Raw genomic sequence first — 18,611 nt, forward strand, 5'->3', positions numbered from 1 at the left:
CATTTGGAAAGAGGTGATATGATAGGTCCAAGTCAGCATGGATTTGTGAAAGGGAAATCATGCTTGACAAATCTTCTGGAATTTTTTGAGGATGTTTCCAGCAAAGTGGACAAGGGAGAACCAGTTGATGTGGTATATTTGGACTTTCAGAAGGCTTTCGACAAGGTCCCACACAAGAGATTAATGTGCAAAGTTAAAGCACATGGGATTGGGGGTAGTGTGCTGACATGGATTGAGAACTGGTTGTCAGACAGGAAGCAAAGAGTAGGAGTAAATGGGGACTTTTCAGAATGGCAAGCAGTGACTAGTGGGGTACCGCAAGGTTCTGTGCTGGGACCCCAGCTGCTTACACTGTAATGATCTAGACGAGGGGATTAAATGTAGTATCTCCAAATTTGCGGATGACACTAAGTTGGGTGGCAGTGTGAGCTGCGAGGAGGATGCTATGAGGCTACAGAGTGACTTGGATAGGTTAGGTGAGTGGGCAAATGCATGGCAGATGAAGTATAATGTGGATAAATGTGAGGTTATCCACTTTGGTGGTAAAAACAGAGAGACAGACTATTATCTGAATGGTGACAGATTAGGAAAAGGAGAGGTGCAACGAGACCTGGGTGTCATGGTACATCAGTCATTGAAGGTTGGCATGCAGGTACAGCAGGCGGTTAAGAAAGCAAATGGCATGTTGGCCTTCATAGCGAGGGGATTTGAGTACAGGGGCAGGGAGGTGTTGCTATAGTTGTACAGGGCCTTGGTGAGGCCACACCTGGAGTATTGTGTACAGTTTTGGTCTCCTAACTTGAGGAAGGACATTCTTGCTATTGAGGGAGTGCAGCGAAGGTTCACCAGACTGATTCCCGGGATGGCGGGACTGACCTATCAAGAAAGACTGGATCAACTGGGCTTGTATTCACTGGAGTTCAGAAGAATGAGAGGGGACCTCATAGAAACGTTTAAAATTCTGATGGGTTCAGATAGGTTAGATGCAGGAAGAATGTTCCCAATGTTGGGGAAGTCCAGAACCAGGGGTCACAGTCTAAGGATAAGGGGTAAGCCATTTAGGACCGAGATGAGGAGAAACTTCTTCACCCAGAGAGTGGTGAACCTGTGGAATTCTCTACCACAGAAAGTTGTTGAGGCCAATTCACTAAATATATTCAAAAAGGAGTTAGATGTAGCCCTTACTACTAGGGGGATCAAGGGATATGGCGAGAAAGCAGGAATGGGGTACTGAAGTTGCATGTTCAGCCATGAACTCATTGAATGGCGGTGCAGGCCAGAAGGGCCGAATGGCCTACTCCTGCACCTATTTTCTATGTTTCTATGTAGAAGGATGTCAAGACCTTGGAGAGGGTACAGAAGAGATTTACGAGAATGGTTCCAGGGGTGAGGGACTTCAGTTATGTGGAGAGACTGGAGAAGCTGGGGTTGTTCTCCTTAAAGCAGAGAAGGTTAGAAAAGATTTGATGGAGGTGTTTGATAAAGGATTTTGATAGAGTAAATAAGGAGAAACTGACTCCAGTGGCAGGAGGGTCGGTATCCGGAGGGCACAGATTTTAGGGAATTGGCAAAAGAATCAGAGGCGACATGAGGAAAAAAATATTATGCAAAGATTTGTGGTGATCTGGAACGCACTGCCTGAGCGGGTGATGGAGGCAGATTTCAAAAGGGAATTGGATAAATACTTGAAAGGGTAACATTTACAGGGCTACGGGGAAAGGGCGGGGAGTGGGACTAATTGGGTAGCTTCACCAAAGAGCCAGCACATGATGGCCTGGATAGCCTCCTTCTGATATCATTCTATGTTTCTATAACTTTGTGATACAAGGAATCCCCATTGGCGCAGACTCTCGCAGTGAACCCTGAACCCAAAATATCCCATCGATGTGAAGGCCTTAGAGAGGGTGCAGATTTACAAGAATGGTTCCAGGGATGAGGGACTTCAGTGACGTGGATAGACTGGAGAAGCTGGGGTTGTTCTCCTTGGAGCAGAGAAGGTTGAGAGGAGATTTGATCGAGGTGTTCAAAATCATGAGGGGTCTGGACAGAGTAGATTGAGAGAAACTGTTCCCATTGGTGGAAGGGTCGAGAACCAGAGGACCACAGATTTAAGGCGATTGGCAGAAGAACCAAAGGCGACATGAGGGAAAACTTGTTTATACACCGAATGGTTCGGATCTGGAACGCGCTGCCTGAGAGGGCGGTGGAGGCAGACTCAATCGCGGCTTTCAAAAGGAATTGGATAAGTTCCTGAAGGAAAAAAATTTGCGGGGCTCTGGGGAAAGGGCAGGGAGTGGGACTGGCTGAAATGCTCTTGCAGAGAGCCGGCACGGGCTCAACGGGCCGAATGGTCTCCATCTGTGCTGTAACCATTCTGTGATTCTAGGCGTAGGACATTCAGCCACTCAAGCCTGTTCCATCTTTTAATGAGATAATGGCAGATCTGTGTCGTAACTCCATCCACCTGCCTTGCCTCCATATACCCTTGACTAGCAAAAATCTATTGATCTCAGATTTTAAATTATGAATTATTTTTTTCCCGAACTTCTCTCCTGAATGGCTTGGCTCTGATTTTAAGGTTATGTCCCCCCATCACAGCCCCAGGACATCGCTGCAGGAATTCCTCAGGGCAGTGTCCTAGGCCCAACCATCTTCAGCTGCTTCATCAACGACCTTCCCTCCATGATAAGGTCAGAAGTGGGGACGTTCGCTGATCACTGTTAAGTTCCATTCGCAACACCTCAGATAATGGAGCAGTCCGTGCCCGCATGCAGCAAGACCTGGACGACATTCAGGCTTGGGCTGATAAATGGCAAATGAGTATCTCCCAACAAGTGAGAGTCTAACCACTTCCCCTTGACATTCAATGGCATTACCATTGCCGAATCCCCCACCATCAATATCCTGGGGGTCACCATTGACCAGAAACTTAACTGGACCAGCCACATAAATACTGTGACAACAAGAGCAGGTCAGAGGCTGGGTATTCTGCGGCGAGTGTCTCACCTCCTGACTCCCCAAAGCCTCTCCACTATCTACAAGGCACAAGTCAGGAGTGTGATGGAACACTCTCCACTTGCCTGGATGAGTGCAGCTCCAACAACACTCAAGGAGCTCAACACCATCCAGGACAAAGCAGCCCGCTTGATTGGCACCCCATCCACCACCTTCAACTTTCACTCCCTCCACCACCGGCGCCCCCTGGCTGCAGTGTGTACCATCGACAAGATGCACTGCAGCAACTCACCAAGGTTTCCTCGGCAGCACCTCCTGAACCCGTAAACTCTACCACCTAGAAGGACAAGGGCAGCAGGTGCATGGGAACACCACCATCTCCACGTTCCCCTCCGAGTCACACATCATCTTGACTTGGAAATATATCGCCATTCCTTCATCATCGCTGGGTCACAATCCTGGAACTCCCTCCCTAACAGCACCGTGGGAGCACCTTCACCACACGGACTGCAGCGGTTCAAGAAGGCGGCTCATCACCACCTTCTCAAGGGGCAATTAGGGATTGGCACTAAATGCCAGCCTTGCCAGCGATGCCGCCATCCCAGATACTAATAAAAAAAATGTTTTCAAGGTTCCGTGCTCCAGATGTGGTCTAACCAGGGCTTTGTACAGCTGTAGCAAAACTTTCTCCCCTTTCTATTCCACCCTCCAGTTATAAAGGCTAACAATCCATTAGCCTTTTGGTTATGGTTTGCACCTGACTGCGATATTTTAGTGATCTGTGTACACGGAAGAGATGGGCGCCGGAGGGACTGGAGTGCATCGTCACCCCCGGCAACCAAATTTTAATTTGATTTTATGTTTTAAAGTTTAATTTGTTTTAATTGCCGGTGTTTTTAGTGTCCCCCTCCCCTTTTTTAGGGGGCACTTGGAGGGAAAAAAATATGATTTTAGTGCCCCCAAAAAAAACTTTTAAAAAAAAACACACAAAAAAAAGGGCCTTGGAAATTTTTGGTGCGCCCCCCAGATCGGGGGGGACACGATTTAATGATTTAATGTTTTAATTTTCTCCCAAAAAGATTTCTGTGTACACGGACCCCTGAATCTCTTTGGACCTCCACCGTTCCTAGCTTTTCATCATTAAAAAATACTCGGATCATTCCTTCATTGGCCCAATGGATGACCTCACATTTACCCACACTGAAATCCATCTGTCACAGTTATGCCCACGCATTTAATCTTTCAATGTCTCTTTGTTAATATGCCTATAGAATACCTTTGAATTCCCTTTTATGTTAGCAGATCTTTGTAATTTTATGCTCCCGTTTACACTACTTATTATGCCACAAATCTTTGTGTCATCAGCAAACTTGGATATATGGATCAACTATATTGTGAGTAGTTGAGGTCCCAGCTTAGATCCTTGTGGGACATGGCTAGTCGCTTTCTTCCAAATCGAGTACATATCCATTCTCCCTACTCTCTGTCATCTACTGCCCAACCATACTAACCAGGTCAATAACTTGCCTTTGATTCCATGAGCTTTCATTTTAGCTAACAGTCTTTATGTGGAACCTTATTGAATGCCTTCTGGAAGTCCATATGAACTACATCCATAAACACTCCCCTGTCAAACACTTTAGTTACTTCTGCAAAAACATCATTATATTTGTTACATATGACCGACCTTCTACGAATCCTTGCTGGCTCTCTAATCAGCTCAAATTTCTCTGAGTGTTCTTAATTATAGATTCCAATAACTTCCTCACAACAGATGTTAGACTAACAGGTCAATAATTTCCCGGTTTCTCTCTCTCACCTTTCTTAAATAATAGTTACATTTGTAATTTTCCAATCTAGAGGGACCATTCCTCAATTGAGAGAGCTTGCGAAGATTATGGCTAAAGCATCTGCAATTTCCTCACCTACTTCCTGTAAAACCCTGGGGAAAGCCTCAGATCCAGAGGATTGGTCAGTCTTTAGTGCCATTATTTGTTCTAATATTGTTTTCTTGCTTACATTAACTTTAGTGAGTTCCAGTTCTTGATTCAATATTAGTTGCCCTGGAATGTCAGCTATATTATCCTCTTCCTCCACTGTGAAGATGAAATTATTTAACAAGTCTGACATTTCCTTATTTTCATTTGGAAATTTACCCCTTCTGTTTTTAAAGGGCTCACAGTACCCTTGACTAGAAATATAGAAAATAGGTGCAGGAGTAGGCCATTCGGCCCTTCGAGCCTGCACCACCATTCAATAAGATCATGGCTGATCATTCACCTCAGTACCCTTTTCCTGCTTTCTCTCCATACCCCTTGATCCCTTTAGCCATAAGGGCCATATCTTACTACCTCTTGAATATATCCAACGAACTGGCATCAACAACTCTCTGCGGTAGGGAATTCCACAGGTTAACAACTCTCTGAATGAAGAAGTTTCTCCCCATCTCAGTCCTAAATGGCTCACCCCTTATCCTTAGACTGTGACCCTTGGTTCTGGACTACCACCAACATCGGGAACATTCTTCCTGCATCTAACCTGTCCAGTCTCGTCAGAATTTTAAATGTTTCTATGAGATCCCCTCTCATCCTTCTAAATTCCAGTGAATACAGGCCCAGTCGATCCAGTCTCTCCTCATATGTCAATCCTGCCATCCTGGGAATCAGTTTGATGAACCTTCGTTGCACTCCCTCAATAGCAAGAACATCCTTCCGCAGATTAGGAGACCAAAACTGAACACAATATTCCAGGTCGGGCCTCACCATGTATCACTGCAATAAGACCTCCCTGCTCCTATACTCAAATCCCCTAGCTATGAAGGCCAACATACCATTTGCCTTCTTCACCGCCTGCTGTACCTGCATGCCAGCTTTCAATGACTGATGTACCATGATACCCAGGTCTCGTTGCACCTTCCCTTTTCCTAATCTGCCTCCATTCAGATAATATTCTGCCTTTGTGTTTTTGCCAGCAAAGTGGATAACCTCACATTTATCCACATTATACTGCATCTGCCATGCATTTGCCCACTCACCTAACCTGTCCAAGTCACCTTGCAGCCTCTTAGCATCCTCCTCACAGTTCACACCGCCACCCAGCTTAGTGTCATCTGCAAATTTGGAGATATTACACTCAATTCCTTCATGTAAATCATTGATGTATATTGTTAATAGCTGGGGTCCCAGCACTGAGCCCTGCGGCACCCCACTAGTCGCTGCCTACCATTCTGAAAAGGACCCGTTTATCCCGACTCTCTGTTTCCCGTCTGCCAACCAGTTCTTTATCCAAGTCAGTACATTATCCCCAATACCACGTGCTTTAATTTTGCACACCAATCTCTTGTGTGGAACCTTGTCAAAAGTCTTTTGAAAGTCCAAATACACCACATCCACTGGTTCTCCCTTGTCCACTCTACTAGTTACATCCTCAAAAAATGCAAGAAGATTTGTCAAGCATGATTTCCCTTTCATAAATCCATGCTGACTTGGACTGATCCTGTCACTGCTTTCTAAATGCACTGCTATTTCATCTTTAATAATTGATTCCAACATTTTCCCCACTACTGATGTCAGGCTAACCGATCTATAATTACCTGTTTTCTCTCTCCCTCCTTTTTTAAAAAGTGGTGTTACATTAGCTACCCTCCAGTCCATAGGAACTGATCCAGAGTCGATACTGTTGGAAAATGATTACCAATGCATCCACTATTTCTATGGCCACTTCCTTAAGTACTCTGGGATACAAACTATCAGGCCCCGGGGATTTATCGTCCTTCAATCCCATCAATTTCCCTAACACAATTTCCTGCCTAATAAGGATTTCCTTCAGTTCCTCCTTCTCACTAGACCCTCGGTCCCCTAATATTTCCAGAAGGTTATTTGTGTCTTCCTTCGTGAAGACAGAACCAAAGTATTTGTTCAACTGGTCTGCCATTTCTTTGTTCCCCATTATCTTCACTAATCTTTTTCTCTTCACATATCTGTAGAAGCTTTTGCAGTCAATTTTTATGTTCCCTGCAAGATTCCTCTCGTACTCTATTTTCCCCCTCCTAATTAAACCCTTTGTCCTCCTCTGCTGAATTCTAAATTTCTCCCAGTCCTCAAGTTTGCTGCTTTTTCTGGCCAATTTATATTCTTCCTTGGATTTAACACTATCTTTGATTTCCCTTGTTAGCCACGATTGAGCCACCTTCCCCGTTTTATTTTTTACTCCAGACAGGGATGTACAATTGTTGAAGTTCATCCATGTGATCTTTAAATGTTTGCCATTGCCTATCCACTGTCAACCCTTTAAGTATCATTCGCCAGTCTATTCTAGCCAATTCATGTCTCATACCATCGAAGTTACCTTTCCTTAAGTTCAGGACCCTAGTCTCTGAACTAACATAAAAGTGAATCCAAAGGTTATCTATCAGCATATTAACAGTAAAGGGGTTATAGAGGAGCGGTGGGCCAATTATGGACCAAAATGGAGATTAATTGGTGGAGGAAGAAGGCATGACTGAAGTACTAAATGAGCACTTTGCATCGGTGTTTATCAAGGAAGAGGACTTTTCCAAAACTACAGTAAATGAGGAGGTTGTCGGAATACTGCATGAGATAAAAATAGGTAAAGAGGAAAGTACTTAAAGTGGAAAGGTCACCCGGTCCGGATGGGACACGTCCGAGGTTGCTGAGCCACAATCTTCCAATTCTCATTCGATACAGGGTGGTGCCAAAGGACTCGAGGACTGCAAACCCTTGCTCAAGAAAGGAGTGAAGGATAAACCTGGCAATTACAGGTCAGTCAGTTTAACGCCGGTGGTGGGGAGCTTTTAGAAACAATAATCCGGGAGAAAACTAACAGCTACATGGACAAGCGTGGACTATAAAGGAGAGCCTGTTGGGATATTGTGTTTGACAATTTGATGGGAGTTTTTTTGCTGAGGTAACAGGTATTATGTTTGGTAGCAAAATTGAGCCCATGGGATAAAAGGGGCAGATGCAGCATGGATACAACGTTGGCTAAGGGATAGGGAACAGAGAGGTGTGGTGAGTGGCTGTTTTTCAGACTGGAGAAAGTTATACAATGGTGTTCCCCAGGGTTCAGCACTAAGACCATTACTGTTTGGGGACTTGGGGGTACACGGCACAATTTTGAAATTTGTAGATGACACAAAAGTTGGAAGTACAGTGAACAGTGAGGAGGATTGTGATAGACTTCAGGAGGACACATACAGGCTGGTGGGATGGGCTGACACATGGCAGATGAAATTTAATGTAGAAAAGTGTGAGGTGATACATTTTGGTAGGAAGAATGAGGAGAGACAACACAAACTAAATGGCACAATTTTAAAGAGGGCGCAAGAACAGAGAGGCCTTGAGGGGAGGGGGGTGGGGGCGGTGTTGAGCACAAACCTTCGAAGGTGGCAGGACAGGTTAATGAAGCAGTTAATAAAGAATGTGATCCTCGGCTTTATAAATAGAGGCAAAGAGTACAACAGCCAGAAAGTTATGCTAAACCTTTATAAAACTGGTTTGGGCCCAGCTGGAGTATTGTGTCCAATTCTGGACACCGCACTTTGGGAAGGACATGATGGCTTTAGAGAGGGTGCAGAAGAGATGTACCAGAATAGTTCCAGGGATGAGGGACTACAGTTACGTGGGGCGACTGGAGAAGTTGGGGTTGTTCTCCTTACAGCAGAGAAGGCTAAGAGGAGATTTAAAATCATGAAGGGTTTAGATCGAGTAAATAAAGAGAAAGTGTTTCCAATGGCTAAAGGAGGGCACAGATTTAAGGTGATTGGTGACATAAGGAAACTTTTTTTTACGAGTGGTTATTTGGAATGCACTGCCTGATAGGGCGGTGGATACAGATTCGATAAAGCCTTCAGAAGGAAATTGATAAATACTTGAGGGAGAAAAAAATTGCAGGATATGGGGAGAGCGGGACTGACTGGGTCGCTCCTGAAAAGAACCGGCGCAGACTCGATGGGCCGAATGTGCTCCTGTGCTGAACTATTCTATGATTATATGACTATCCTTTCTCCTCCAATAGAATTGTAAAAACTTTTCGTGTTAACCTTGATATCCCTCGCAAGTTTCTTTTCATATTCTCGGAGGAGCCTGGACCCAGGAAATGTTACCTGACAGACAGCACCTTCTGCCAGGGGACATAAAGAGAAAATAATTCGGAGATCAAGCTTCCACATCAAGCACATTGGAGTTGGGGTTAAATGAGCGATTCCAACACATGTTAAACTATTTTAAAAATCTGACAGGAATTGTTCAATAAAAGGGTTAAAAACTTTCAGCTTTCCTTCTGGAACAAATGTTGCCTCAGCCAGAGCTCCTCCCTCACCCGGGGCCCAGAGCCAATGGTCACACCAGGCCCGGATCTCAGGCCCGGGGCGCTGCTATTGGCTGTTGCTGGGTGACGCAGGGCTGCCAGGAGCGAGGGATCACGGGGTTTGGTGCGGTTGCAGTGAATGGCTGTGGGAGCTGTGCGCGCTCTCTCGCCTCTCCCGTTCAGTGAGGCCACCGCTCACAGCACAGGCCGCTGCGCCGCAGTTTGTTTCCCTGAAGGACCAAACAGAGCCTAATGTGTGGAGCCGCTGGAGAGCGAGGCTCGAGTCCTGATGCCTATGCGAGGGTTGTGTTTGCTGCTATGCTGCCGACAAGGCTTCAGTTTGCTGGGCCGAGATTATGGGGAGGCTGAGAAAGCAGAAGAGCTGCAGGAACTGCAGAAAGATCAAACAGTGAGTGAGGCCCGAGGGCATCGGGGGCAGCTCGCAGAGGGAGGGGCAGGATCGGGAGGGACAGGATAGGGAGCAGTGGGTGTGAGGGGAGGGACAGGATAGGGAGCAGTGGGTGTGAGGGGAGGGGGCCGTGATAGAGGGGGGCATGATCCGGAGGGGGGAAGGGGAGGGACAAGATAGGGAGCAGTGGGTGTGAGGGGGGGTTGCTGTAATAGGATGGGGGGGCAGGGTCTGTGATCAAGGGGGGAGGAGGGGAGGGGGCATGATCCGGGGGCGGGGGGGAGAGAGAGGATCAGGGGGCGGATGCGGGGTCCGTGAGAGTTTCCGGAGTGAGGCCGTGGTGGATGGAGGAGGGGATCGGGGACTTTGGGGGCGAATTGGAGCTGTTTTAACCCTTTGACCTCCCAACATCCTTTCAAATAAAATTAAATATTTCAGATTAAGAGGTTGGAATATTTCAGATAAGAGGTTGGAATCCTGGCCTCCTGTCACCAGGGAGAGTCGGGGTCGAGGGACAGGTCAGGAGCTGGAGTCCAGGTCAGGACCAGGGTACAGAGGAGTGTCAGGGGTTAGGTCCGGTGGCCGAGGTGCAGAAGTCAGTATTGGTGGTCTGAGAGGGGGTCTGGGCTGGGTCAGTGTTCAGGATTAGAGTTCGTGGCCGGCAGGGTCAGGGGTCAGGATCGGGGGTCCATGGGATGAGCATGGATTTTTCAACAATTGGGATCTTTCTATTCCTTGCAAAGTCCTAGCCCTGTGGGAGCTGCGATTCCACAGCTTGGGGCCGGAGAAATCCCGATTCCAGATTCCCCAGTCAGTGGTGTGAAAGCAGCAAAATCTGTGGCAATGCTTGGCTTGGTCTCTCATTAACCCAGTGACGCCAGTGCTCTGGGAACTACAGCCGCTGTTCAGTAACTAGCAATAACCCAACACACTGCTGTTATTAAGAAAGCAAACATTTTATGCAGGCATTGATTTGCAAAGCTTGTCCGGGGTTCAATCGACAATCACAGTAATGTGAACAGGTTCCCTTAATCTACGGAGCAAGAATGGCAGGTCCTCCCACTGATACCAAAGCGTAACCAGGACCTGGCCTATATACAGACTCAGATCCTGGAGCTAAGCTCCTTTATACCAGCACAATAATCCTGGAGCAACCTCCTTACACCACAATTGTACCCAGGAGCTGGAATCCCTAAAGCAGGACTCAGATACAGAATTGGGTTCTGTATAATGGGATTGGGAAGCAGGAGATGGACTCCTGCCTGAACTGGGATCCTATCTCTGACCTATCTCCAATATCCCTATAACTTCACCCTGAGGCACTAGCTTGGACCCTTGGGACTGCGAGTAACTTTCAGAGGAATTGAGGTGTATAAAATTATGAGGGCCGAGATAGAGTGGATAGGAAGGATCTGTTTCCCTGAGCAGAGGGGTCAATAACCAGGGGGCATCGATTTAAAGTAGTTCGGGGGAGATGAGGGGGAAAAAAAACCCAGAGGCTGGCGGGGGTCTGGAACTCGCTGCCTGAAAGGGTGGTAGAGGCAGAAACCCTTACTACATTTAAAAAGTACTTGGATGTGCACTTAAAGCGCCGTAACCTACAGGGCTACGGACCAAGTGCTAGAAAGTGGGATTAGGCTGGGTTGCTCTTTTTCGACCGGCACAGACACAATGGGCTGAATGGCCTCCTTCCGTGCCGTAATTCTCTGATTCTATGATTTGGGGCCCACAGGTATATTTCCCAACTCCTGAACCCCATGTTCACAGCTCCTGAACTCCATGCACTGTGAGATGGAGCATACAATGAAGTCTTGCATGCTGGCCTTTTTTCCTGATGCTAAATGTTTTTTTTCCTGATACAGGCGTCCTCAGATCTGAGCCTGACTCAGTCGGGAGGCCCTGACATCCCAGACAGGTAAGACATGTCTCCTAATTGCTGCTAATGTAACAGGAGGTTGCCCCGAGTCAGAGACACTGCACTGGGTGTTGCTGGAACAGTTTCCGCTCGAAGATAACGCTCTCGTGCCTTGCCCCTCTGTGTTACTGGTCAGCATTCTATGTTGAATATTATACTAGGCATTACTGGCTTGGTTTTTTTATTCACTGGATTTGGGCATCACTGGCATTTATTGCCCATCCCTAATTGCCCCTTGAGAAGGTGGTGGTGAGCCGCCGCCTTGAGCCGCTGCAGTCCGTGTGGTGAAGGTGCTCCCACAGTTCTGTTAGGGAGGGAGTTCCAGGATTGTGACCAGTGACAATGAAGGAACGGTGATATATTTCCATGTCAGGCTGGTGTGTTTCTTGGAGGGGAACGTGAAGGTGATGGCGTTCCCATGCGTCTGCTGCCCTTGTCCTTCTAGCGGGTATAGGTTGTGAGTTTGAGAGGTGCTATCGAAGCAGCCTTGGCGAGTTGCTGCAGTGCATCTTGTAGATGGTGCATACTGCAGCCACGGTGCGCCGGTGGTGGAGGAGAGAGTGAATGTTGAAGAACATAAGAAATAGTAGCAGGAGTCGGCCATTCGGCCCCTCGAGCCTGCTCCACCATTCAATACAATCATGGCTGATCCTCCACCTTCCAGCCCTATCCCCATGTCCCTCGATTTCCCGAGAGTCAAAAAATTCCATCGATCTCAGCCTTGAATATACTCAATGACTCAGCACCCACAGCCCTCTGGGGCAGAGAATTTAAAAGATTCACAGCCCTCTTGAGTGAAGAAATTCTTCCTCATTTTCATAAATGGCCTGTGACTGTGACCCCTGGTTCTAGACACTTCAGTCAAGGGAAAAAACCTCTCTGCATCTATCTTGTCAATCCCTCTCAGAACCTTTTATGATTCAATGAGATCACCTCTCATTCTTCTAAACTCCAGAGAGTATAGACCCAATCTACTCAAATTCTCCTCAGAAGACAGCCCTCTCACCCCAGGAATCAGTCTGGTGAACCTGTGTTGCACCGCCTCCAAGGCAAGTATATCCTTCCTTAATTAAGACATCAAACTGTGCGCAGTACTCCAGGTGTGGTCTTACCAAGGCCCTGTACAATTGTAACAAGACTTCCTTACTCTTATACTCCAACCCCCTCGCAATAAAGGACAACATGCCATTTGCCTCCCTTATTACTTGCTGTAGCTGCATGCTCGCTTTCTGTGTTTCCTGTACAAGGGACACCCAAATCTCTCTGAACATCAAAGAAAGACTGGATTTATATATTGCCTTTCAAGACCACCGGACGTCTCAAAGCAATTTACAGCCAATGAAGTACTTTTGGAGTGTAGTCACTGTTGTAATATAGGGAACGAGACCGTCAATTTGCATACGGCAAGCTCCCACAAACAGCAATGTGATAATGACCAATAATCTGTTTTATTGTTATGTTGATTGAGGAATAAATATTGGCCCCAGGACACCGGGGATTACTCCCCTGCTCTTCTTCCAAATATTGCCGTGGGATCTTTTACATCCACCTGAGAGGGCAGACCGGGCCTCTGAAAAACGGCACCTCTGACAGTGCAGAGCTCCCTCAGCACGACACTGGAGTGTCAGCCCAGATTTTTTTTGTGCTGAAGTCTCTGGAGTGGGACTTGAACTCTCAACCTTCTGACTCAAAAGGCGAGTGTACTACCCACTGAGCCACAGCTGACACTAAATTTAATCATTTTCACCATTTAAAAAATATTAATTTTTTTCTATTCTTCCTACCAAAGTGACTAACCTCACATTTCCCCACATTATACTCCATCTGCCACCTCACTGCTCACTCACTTAGTCTATCTATATCCCTTTGCAGACGTTTTGTGTTCTTCTCACATGTTACTGTCCCACCAAGTTTTGTATCGTCAGCAAACTTAGATACATTACACTCAGTCCCTTCATCTAAGTCATTGATATAGATTGTAAATAGCTGAGGCCCCAGCATTGATCCTTGCGGCACCCCACTAGTTACAGCCTGCCAACCTGAAAATGACCCGTTTATCCCTACTCTCTTCTGTCTGTTAACCAATCCTCTAACCATGCGAATACATTAGCTCCAATCCCATGAGCCCTTATCTTGTGTAATAACCTTTTATGTGGCACCTTATCGAATGCCTTTTGGAAATCCAAATATACTACATCCACCGGTTCCCCTTTATCTACCCTCCTAGTTATATCCTAACAAACTCTGATAATTTTGTCAAACACGATTTCCCTTTCATAAACTATGTTGACTCTACATAATCATATTATGATTTTCTAAGTACCCTGATACCACTTCCTTAATAATGGATTCCAGTATTTTCCTGATGACTAATGTCAGGCTAACTGGCCTGTAGTTCCCTGTTTTCTCTCCTCTATCTTTTCTTGAATAGCGGGGTTACATTTGCTGCCTTCCAATCTGCTGGGACCATTCTGGAGCCAGGGAATTCTGGAAGATCACAACCAATGCATCCACTATCTCTGCAGCCACTTTTTCATCCCTAGGATGTTGGACATCAGGTCCAGGGGATTTGTCGGCTTTTAGTCCCATGAGTTTCTCTAGTACTTTTTCTCTACTGATATTAATTACCTTAAGTTCCTCACTTTCATTAGTTGGTTTCCCGCTATTTTTGGTATGCTTTTTGTGTCTTCTACTGTGAAGACAGATACAAAATATGTGTTTAAAGTCGCTGCCATTTCCTTGTTCCCCATCTAACTAATAATTTCTCCTGCCTCAGCCTCCAAGGGACCAATGCTTACTTTTGCTATTCTCTTCTTGTTTACATACTTGTAGAAGCTTTTACAGTCTGTTTTTATATATCTTACTAGTTTACTCTCATTCTATTTTCTCACTTTCTATCAATTTTTTGATCATCTTTTGCTGGTTTCTAAAGCTCTCCCAATTTTCAGGTTTACTACTGTTCTTCGCAATATCTTAAACCTTTTCTAATCTAATACTAACTTCTTTAGTTTAGTTAGATCCACGGATGAATCATTTTTCCTGGAAATTGGTCTCCTTAGCACCTCCCGTTATCGCCTCCAGGGGGCGCTAGCAGGGCACTAAACTTACCGCCTGAGCATGGCTAGAAGATGGACTCCGCTATATTCGGTGGGAGGTTTGCGACAGCGGTTCAGCAGTGTCCCATGAATCAAAACCCCTGCCTCCCACACCAGTCTTTGAGCCACGCCTCCGATTTGCATGTCCCTATGCCAATTTGCATGTCCCTATGCCAGTTTGCATGTGGCTCAGGTAACAATCCAGAGAATGTTACCTTTGAGATTCTGTGTTTTAATTTGGACCCTAGCTTCTCAAACTCTCGCAGCAGAACCTCATTCCTAGTTCTACCAATGTCATTGGTTCCTACATGGACCACAACAATTGGATCTTCACCCTCCCCCTCCAAGTTCTTCTCTAGCCTCGAGGAGATATCCTTAAGCCTGGCACTGGGCAGGCAAGACAACTCTGGAGCTCCTGATCCCTGCTGTAGAGAACAGTATCTATCCCCTTGACTATACTGCCTACAATATCCCTTTTCACTCCCCCCACTTGAATGGCCTCCTGTACCCCGGTGCCGCGGTCAGATTACCCATCCACTCTGCAGACTTTGCCATTATCCAAACAAGCAACAAGAACCTCACTTGAACCACATGAGCTGAAGTTCCTCGAGATGCAGACACTTATTGCAGACATGGTTGTCCGGGATCACGTTGCTCTCTACAAACTCCCATATGCTGCAGTTGTGGCACACCACCTGCCCTGCCATCTCTTTATAACCTTGTTTTATTTATTTAATTTCTTATAGTTTATGTATTAAAAAAACAAAACTATAAGCGAAGTTAATTTAACTAATTACAAGATCTAGTGCAAGTTATAGATGGATTAAATTAAATATTTACCTGTAACACAAACCACTCCCAAGTATTGGAGGCAAAAAGAAGCACCTCCTTCCCCTTCTGCTCCGAATTCCCACTCTCTCCAAATTCCCAATTTTTCAGGTGGTGGATGGGGATGCCAATCCAGAAGTGGAGCTGAGTCCATGATCAGATCAGCCATGATCTTATTGAATGGCGGAGCAGACTCGAGGGGTCAAGTGGCTGATTCCTGCTCCTATTTCTTATGTAAATATTGGCCAGGACACCGGGGATAACTCCCCTGCACGGGTGTTCATTCACAGGATGTGAGTGTCGCCGGCATTTATTGCGTATCCCTAATTGCCGTTGAGAAGGTGGTGGTGAGCTGCCTTATTGAATACAGCTGCGTGTCTCGCTGGGCCATTTCAGGGGGCAGTTAAAAGTCAACCACATTGCTGTGGGTCTGGAGTCACATATCGGCCAGACCGGGTAAGGGCGGCAGATTTCCTTCCCTAAAGGACATTAGTGAACTAGATGGGTTTTTAACGATAATCCGGTAGTTTCAGTCACCATTACTGACACTGGCTTTTTATTCCCGATTTATTTAATTAACTGAATTTAAATTCCCCAGCTGCTGGGGTAGGATTTGCACTCACGTCTCTGGATCATTAGTCCGGCCTCTGTTACTGGTCAGTATTCTATTGCTAGGTAAATTGACTGTGTTACTGGTTTATATTCTATCACTAGCTATATTGTATATTACTTGTTAGTATTTTATCACTAGTTAAATTGCCTATGTTACTAGTCAGTATGCTATTGCTAATTATACTGATTATGTGATTGGTCAGTATTCTATCACTAGTTATACTGACTGCATTACTGATCAGTATTGTATTGCTCGTGATACTGGTCAATATTCTAAACTTCCCAAACCCGCGACCTCTACCACCTAGAAGGACAAGGGCAGCAGGCGCATGGGAACACCACCACCACCTCCACGTTCCCCCTCAAGTCACACACCATCCTGACTTGGAAATGTATCGTCGTTACTTCAACGTCGCTGGGTCAAAATCTTGGAACTCCCTCCCTAACAGCACTGTGGGAGCATCTTCACCACAAGGACTGCAGCAGTTCAAGAAGACGGCTCACCACCACCTTCTCAAGGGGCAATTAGGGTTGGGCAATACATGCCGGCCTTGTCAGTGATGCCCACATCCCAGGAACGAATAAAGAAAAATTCTATTGCTGGTTAAATTGAGTGTGTTACTGGTCAGTGTTTCATGCCAGCCATTCTGAGCATTGCAACTTTTGTTTCAGACCAGAAGCGATTCCAGAGGAAATGAGGAGCCTGATAATAGAAAAAGCCAAAAGGAAAGCAGTGGTTGCCATGGAGAAGGGCATCTTCATACAGGGTGAGAGGCCTGGGAGTTAATCTGAGATTTGAGCTGATAGTTACCGCTTCTTAAACCTGGGAAGAAGTGACTGCAATATTAAATAAATAGTTTGGGCCGTATTTTGTGTTGAGGGAATGGTTGTGCTTGCAGATTAAAGCAGTTGTGGTTCAGGGCGGAGAACAGCCAGCAAGGGGTTGTGGTTTATTTGGATATGTGACCCAAAAGCTTATTCACAATTATGTGAAGAAATATTAACTCATGGGAATGGGCAACGATGGTGAAAGCATCTTGGCAAAGATTCCCACCTGCCTCCATCTGAACTGGGCCGTTAAAGGCGCTCGAGGTGCAAGTCGGCCTCGGGGGACGCTCATTAAAGATGCTTATCAGGAGTCACATGACGTCATTTGGGCCCAATGGCATTTTAACCGCCAACTAAGTGGGGACAAAGAGCAAGTTCTCAAAAACTCCCTTCATGTGGCCTGGAGGAGCAACAGTGTTTGGGCTTTAACCGCTCCGAGGTCCCAACACCCTCCTGCCCACCACCACTGCCCAAAGCCCCACCTCCTTGTCCCAAACCCTTCCCCCACACCCCCTCCCCTCCCCACACCACTTCACCCCACACCCCACTCCTTCACCCCACACCCCACTCCTTCACCCCACACCCCACTCCTTCACCCCACACCCCACTCCTTCACCCCACACCCCACCCCTTCACCCCACCCCTTCACCCCACCCCTTCACCCCACCCCTTCACCCCACCCCTTCACCCCACCCCTTCACCCCACCCCTTCACCCCACCCCTTCACCCCACCCCTTCACCCCACCCCTCACCCCCCCACCCCACACCCACTCCTCACCCCCCCACCCCACACCCACTCCTCACCCCCCCCACCCCACACCCACTCCTCACCCCCCCACCCCACACCCACTCCTCACCCCCCCACCCCACACCCACTCCTCACCCCCCCACCCCACACCCACTCCTCACCCCCCCACCCCACACCCACTCCTCACCCCCCCACCCCACACCCACTCCTCACCCCCCCACCCCACACCCACTCCTCACCCCCCACACCCACTCCTCACCCCCCCACCCCACACCCACTCCTCACCCCCCCACCCCACACCCACTCCTCACCCCCCCACCCCACACCCACTCCTCACCCCCCCACCCCACACCCACTCCTCACCCCCCCACCCCACACCCACTCCTCACCCCCCCACCCCACACCCACTCCTCACCCCCCCACCCCACACCCACTCCTCACCCCCCACCCCCCCACCCCACACCCACTCCTCACCCCCCCACCCCACACCCACTCCTCACCCCCCCACCCCACACCCACTCCTCACCCCCCCACCCCACACCCACTCCTCACCCCCCCACCCCACACCCACTCCTCACCCCCCCACCCCACACCCACTCCTCACCCCCCCACCCCACACCCACTCCTCACCCCCCCACCCCACACCCACTCCTCACCCCCCCACCCCACACCCACTCCTCACCCCCCCACCCCACACCCACTCCTCACCCCCCCACCCCACACCCACTCCTCACCCCCCCACCCCACACCCACTCCTCACCCCCCCACCCCACACCCACTCCTCACCCCCCCACCCCACACCCACTCCTCACCCCCCCACCCCACACCCACTCCTCACCCCACACCCACTCCTCACCCCACACCCACTCCTCACCCACTCCTCACCCCCCCACC

The 18,611-nt window shown here is 47.7% G+C and overlaps 1 protein-coding gene across 4 annotated transcripts in view; it reads left to right on the forward strand.

Moving 5' to 3' along the window:
* Window positions 1-9,396: 9,396 nt before the first annotated feature.
* plekhh3 (pleckstrin homology, MyTH4 and FERM domain containing H3) overlaps window positions 9,397-18,611 on the forward strand; it is a 44,534-nt gene continuing 35,319 nt past the window's right edge. For 3 of the 4 annotated variants that reach the window (XM_070864652.1, XM_070864653.1, XM_070864654.1), the window contains exons 1-3: window positions 9,397-9,691; window positions 11,554-11,606; window positions 16,814-16,908. In XM_070864652.1, coding sequence (XP_070720753.1) covers window positions 9,572-9,691; window positions 11,554-11,606; window positions 16,814-16,908 — 268 coding nt within the window. In that variant the 5' untranslated portion in view covers window positions 9,397-9,571. Of the gene's footprint in view, window positions 9,692-11,553; window positions 11,607-16,813; window positions 16,909-18,611 lie in introns of those variants that run through there. The other variant, XM_070864655.1, reaches the window with a different exon arrangement.

The sequence above is a fragment of the Pristiophorus japonicus genome, chromosome 21, assembly GCF_044704955.1.
Source record: "Pristiophorus japonicus isolate sPriJap1 chromosome 21, sPriJap1.hap1, whole genome shotgun sequence".
NCBI classification, from domain to species: Eukaryota; Metazoa; Chordata; class Chondrichthyes; family Pristiophoridae; genus Pristiophorus; species Pristiophorus japonicus.